Below are 5338 nucleotides of genomic sequence, written 5' to 3'. Positions count from 1 at the left end.
TTACAGAAGGTGCTGTATAAACAAAGGAGTTTACTGCTACTATTATTATTTTTATTATTATTAGTGCAGGGACGTGGCTGCTTGTCCTCGCTGCTGCTGTCGTCATTAATTATCTCGATAACGAGCGCCGTAGCTCTCAGCCATCAATCAGCCGTCATGGCCGCCACCATCGTCATCATCGCTTTTCGCGATCCCGATGATGGCGGCTGTCATTAGCGCGCTAATTATAGCCGTCGTCGGCGTCGGAGTCGCATCGCGCTCGTTGTTCTGGGGCCTCGGTGATGAAACGGCTAATAACCGGAGTCGTTATCGCAACGCAGCGAGATTTTTATTTCCTCGCCAGCCCGGGTCCCCGCGTGCGCTTGGCGGCCCTCTCTGTTTGATGGCGCACGTTCGTGAGGAACGATGATGCCGTTTGCGGAGTTGACGGAGTTTAGCTCGCGTTCGGTTAGTCGCGGGGCGGAGTAAATGAGGCGGTTAGCCGAAAAAAAAAGGGCCTCGCGTGGGAATGGTCTCTGTGGGCTTCCGGAGAGCAGCCGAATTACAGCATAAAGACCAGACGGCCTCAAACGCCCCCCTAAACGTCTTCAAAAAAAAAAAGCGGGAAAACTGCGGGAAAATGTATATTCGCTATGCTGTGCGTTAGCTCCCCTGTGGGTGTGGTTACCGTAGTCAAGGGTTCCTACACCCTTTGAGAGAGGCCTGCCATGGTAACGGTAACCTGGTAACATGGTGACCTTCTACTGTCAGGTGTGCCTGTTTGTCTGTGTCCTGTGTGTGTGTGTGTGTGTGTGTGTGTACGTGCGTTTGTGAGTGTGTGTGTGTGTGTGTGCGTGTGCATATATGTGTGTTTATATGCGTGTATGTGTGTATTTATGTGTATATGTGTGTGTGTGTGTGTACGTGTGTGTGTGAGTGTGAGTGTGTCTGTGTACGTGTGTGTGAGCATTTTTGATTGTGTGTGTGTGTGTGTGTGTGTGTGTGTGTGATTGTGTGTGTGTGTCTGTGTGTGTGTGTGCGTGTGCGTGTGCGTGCGTGTCTGTGTGTGTGTGTAAGTGTGCGTGTCTGTGTGTGTGTGTAAGTGTGTGTGTCTGTGTGTGTGTGTGTGTGTGAGTGTGTGTGTGTGTGTGTGTGTGTGTGTGTCTGTGTGTGTGTGTGTGTGTGTGTGTGCGTGTGTGTGCGTGTGTGTGAGTGTGTGTGTGTGTGTGTGTGTGTGTGTGTGTGCGTGTGTAAGTGTGTGTGTGTGTGTGTGTGTGTGTGTGTGTGTGTGTGTCTGTGTGTGTGTGTGTGTGTGAGTGTCTGGCTGAGCGAGCGGAGCAGAGACAGGATGGTGCTCCTGTCTGTTTTCTCTGGCTGGCCGCAGCACTCTGAAGTGAAGTGGACAGAATGATCTGGAATGCAGTACCTGGGCTCACCCGCTCAGCAGAAGAGCTGTGCCTGCGGGCTTGGGTCCGGTCCAGCCCCGTACCTGCTCCACGGCTCTCTCAAACGGAATCGGCATGACCTTACAAACCTCCCCCCCCCCCCCCCCCCCAGCCCTGTCCTGTGTTTAACGCTCACGCCATGGGGGGGGGGGGGGGCGCATGCAGGTAGGGCCTTCCCCTCAGATGGCACCTTCGGGAGGTTCGGGGGGGGAGGGGAGGGGTGCATGGGCATATCCTTTGTCTCAGCCTGTCTGCCTGCAGTGGTTCTGCCCAGTCAGCAGTAATGCGTGCCCCCCGCCCCCCCCCCCCTCCCTCCCTCTCATCAGTTCTTTACTCTCTACCTCGCCGTTTTTTTTTTCACTTCACTGTGCTCCCCCTCTCTTTCTGTCTTTTGTCACACTTACTCCCTCCCTTCCTCCCCCCCTTTCTCTCTCTCTCTCTCTCTCTCTCTGGCTCTCACTCCCTTTCTCATCACTTCTTTACTCTCCACCTCTGTCAGTTTTTTTTCTCCTTCTGTCCTGTAATCTCCCCCTTCGTTCCCTCTCTTTTTCACATCCCCCTTCCCTCTCGCTGTCTCTCCCTCCCTCCCTCCCTCCTCACTCTCTCTCCTTCCCTCCCTCCCTCCCTCCCTCCCTCTCTCTCTCTCTCCGGGCTGCATTGTTATTCTGCAGGAGTCACTGCAGTGGAGCCCGAAGAGAAGCACCAGCCAACCCACTGAGACACTGAGAGACAGAGCAGCCATCTGCCTCTCTCTCTCTCTCTCTCTCTCTCTCTCCCTCCCTCCCTCTTGCTCTCTCTCTTTTCCACTCCAGAATCCTTCAACCCCACTCCGCACTCCCCCCCTGCAGAAACACCCCCATTTCTTCTGACACAGGAAGCTTAGCCTATACTCCCTAACATGAGAAAACCCCACCCATCCTAGTACAGACTTCCTGGCTCATTAACATAAACCCGCCCATCCTAGCACAGATTTCCCACCTCATCAACATAGACCCCACCCATTCTAGCGCTGACTACCTGCCCATCAACATAAACCCCGCCCATCCTAGTACAGATTTCCCACCTCATTAACATAAACCCGCCCATCCTAGTACAGACTTCCTGCCTCGTTAACATAAACACGCCCATCCTAGCACAGATTTCCCACCTCATTAACGTAAACCCGCCCATCCTAGCACAGATTTCCTGCCACTCAGAACCAATCCATGGTATTTAGCACGCGACAGACGGCACACGTCAGTCTCAGCGCTGTCGTGAAAAGCTGTCAAAACGCAGACGAAAGTGGGGAAAGTGCTTTTGAGAGATGAAAGAAAAAGAGTAAGTCCATTTTTCATGGTTTTGAGGAGCAGATGCCCCCCAGGCAGTAAGACCTCCATATTTCTGTAGCCCTGGGGTGGGGTGGGGTAAGAGGGGGTGGGGGTGGTGGTAAGAGGAGGTGGAGGGGGTCATTGCCCCTCTCCTCTGTGAACTCCGTTTTCATTCCACCTTAAATTCACCTTTTGTGGTCCACCTTAAATTGGAAGCGCTGGTCTGGAGCAGTTCGTTGGGTCAGCCTGTTCTCTCCAGGTCTCCCTTAATCGGAGCAGCGATCCCACAGGGAGCGGCCGCGGGTCAGCCTCGCCTTTGATCGCATCAATGTTGCGGCAAGGATTTACGGCAGGCCGAGGTAATCCCGGATCCCGCCGACGTCTTAATCAGAGGCAGGCTGGTAAGGTCCTTACAAAGTCCTTCAGAGACAAGGATCTGAGACCCCTAGACCACACAAAAATCCACCCACCCCTCTATTCAAAGGAGACGTGTCGCGAGCACGAATAGACAAAAAGGGCAAATGAAAACTAAACATTAAACAGCGCGATCTGCGTAGGGCAGTGGAAACGAAACAATAAAAACCGCGATCTGCGTTGTTAACAAGTCGGCTGGTTCGCACGTCCGATCTTCATGTGCGGATCTGAAAGACGCTTTTCGAACGTGTGTTTAGCGAGTCGGCTGGTCCGCGCGTCAGATCTTCCTGCGCGCGGATCTGAAAAAAAGGCTTTTCGAACGTTTGGTTCTGCCGGCCGGTTCTCTCCCTCAGGCTGAAAAGCGGCTGAAACGCGCAGTCAGCTCGACGGAGATGTCACCAGGGGAGCAATATTTATTAAGCTAATGGAATGAGTGAGCAACGTTGCCGTAAACCCCCCCGTACTGGCTGAGCCGGGCCACAGCTGTGATAATCGTCTCCAGTTCAGTAGCCGCGCTAATAATCCTGCGGTATAATCTTCAATTAGAGCTGCAGCAGCAATCTCTGTGACAGGACTTTCCGCGCAGTGCTGTGAGCCCGCGCACACGTGCGTGCGTAACGTCTGGGTGTGTTTTTGTGCTCCGTGTGTGTGTATGTGTGTGCGTGCATATGTGCTTGTGCGCAGTATGTGAATGCGTGTGTTTGTGTTCTTGTGCCCAGTGTGAGTGCGTGTATGTGCTTGTGCACAGTGTGTGTTTGTGTGTGCTTGTGTGCAATTTGTGTGTGTGCACAAGTGTGCCTGTGTGCAGTGTGTGTGTGTGTTTGTATGTGCGCAGTGTGTGTTTGTGTGTGCATGCGTGCCTGTGTGCAATTTGTGTGTGCACAAGTGTGTCTGTGCGCAGTGTGTGTTTGTGTGTGCATGTTTGCAGTGTGTGCGCACGTGTGCTTGTGCACAGTGTGTGTGCGTGTGTGTGTGCGCGTGTGTGCCTGTGTGCAGTGTGCGCGTGTGTGTGTGCAGTGTGTGTGTGTGTGAGTGTGTTTGTGCGTGCGTGTGTGTGCAGTGTGTGTGAGTGTGTGTGTGTGTGTGCAGTGTGTGTGAGTGTGTGTGCAGTGTGTGTGTGTGTGTGTGTGAGTGTGTGTGTGTGTGTGTGTTAATGGTCTGCTGATTAGGCACTCTGGTTTTCTGAAAGCGAACAGCAGTTTAACGCTGGATTTCCTTGTTAGAAGCCAGATTATGTTCTTTGTCATGTTCCGCTGCTTGGCTCCCCTTTAATGATAAAAATATTAAGAGTCTGAGGATGGCAAACAGTCCCCAGCCGCCCACAACCCCCCCCTCCCCTCGTCTATTCCCTCACGTACCAGACAGACCTTCTTGTTCGACTCTGGAAAGGATTTGTGTCATCTCCTGCCCTCTACCGCACAAGCAGAACGCGGGCTGCCAAAGACCGGAGGAGGACGGGGGCTAATTCCCTCTCCTCCCTTAAAGAGGGAGAGAGAGAGGGAGAGAGAAAAAAAAAACAAGTTTGTCAACACTTCAAAAACACTTCCGTTTTTCTAAAGACACGTTAAAGTCGTCCGGCGGGCTAATTATGTTCTCGTCACAGCGAGAGCGGGGGCCTCTGCAATTCACTGCTTCTGAAGACCGTGCCAGTTAACGGGGGCGCGGGCGGGCGGGGCGGGGCGGGGGGGGGAGTGGGTGGCGGTTGGAGAGCGCAGGGGGGGGGGCGTCTGAATTTAGACAGTGTCCACTGCCCTGCCGTATTGACTTATTCTTGTCCACCACAGAGGACAAATCACACACTGTTCCGCAGCTGTTGCTGTTTTCTGCTTTCCAGCCCCCTTCTATCCAAGTGCAGGGTTCCCATATTTTTTTTCCTGATTCATCCTAATGTGGAAATAATTATTATCAGAACCTAAATGTGAGTTTTCCACCATTTATTTAATTTCCCCTCTCCTCCTTTTTGGCTCCAGCTGAAATTAAAAACTTGCAACGATGAAATTAATTCTTATATCAATAGGTCCATATGTTTTTTTGTTTTGTTTTTTTTTTTTTGTTCCTGTGTTTGTGTGGAGTGAAGCTGTTGCTTATGGGTACAGCTGATGTGGATCCAAATGAACTAAAAACACTAAATAAACATTGTGTGGACGTGTTCTTTCCCTCGTTGGTTTTTCTGATAATTGGTTTACATTTCCC

General features: G+C 52.1%; 1 protein-coding gene across 1 annotated transcript in view; it reads left to right on the top strand.

Annotated features, from left to right (window-relative positions):
• Window positions 1–2993: 2993 nt before the first annotated feature.
• The window catches only part of iglon5 (IgLON family member 5), a 13573-nt gene continuing 11228 nt past the window's right edge, over window positions 2994–5338 (top strand). Inside the window, exon 1 of the mRNA XM_035407804.1 lies at window positions 2994–3090. Coding sequence (XP_035263695.1) covers window positions 3060–3090 — 31 coding nt within the window. The 5' untranslated portion in view covers window positions 2994–3059. The remainder of the gene's footprint in view (window positions 3091–5338) is intronic.

The sequence above is a fragment of the Anguilla anguilla genome, chromosome 1 (assembly GCF_013347855.1).
Source record: "Anguilla anguilla isolate fAngAng1 chromosome 1, fAngAng1.pri, whole genome shotgun sequence".
Classification (NCBI taxonomy): domain Eukaryota; kingdom Metazoa; phylum Chordata; class Actinopteri; order Anguilliformes; family Anguillidae; genus Anguilla; species Anguilla anguilla.
Note: the sequence above shows the minus strand (reverse complement) of the source record. Positions and strands in the feature narration are given on the sequence as shown.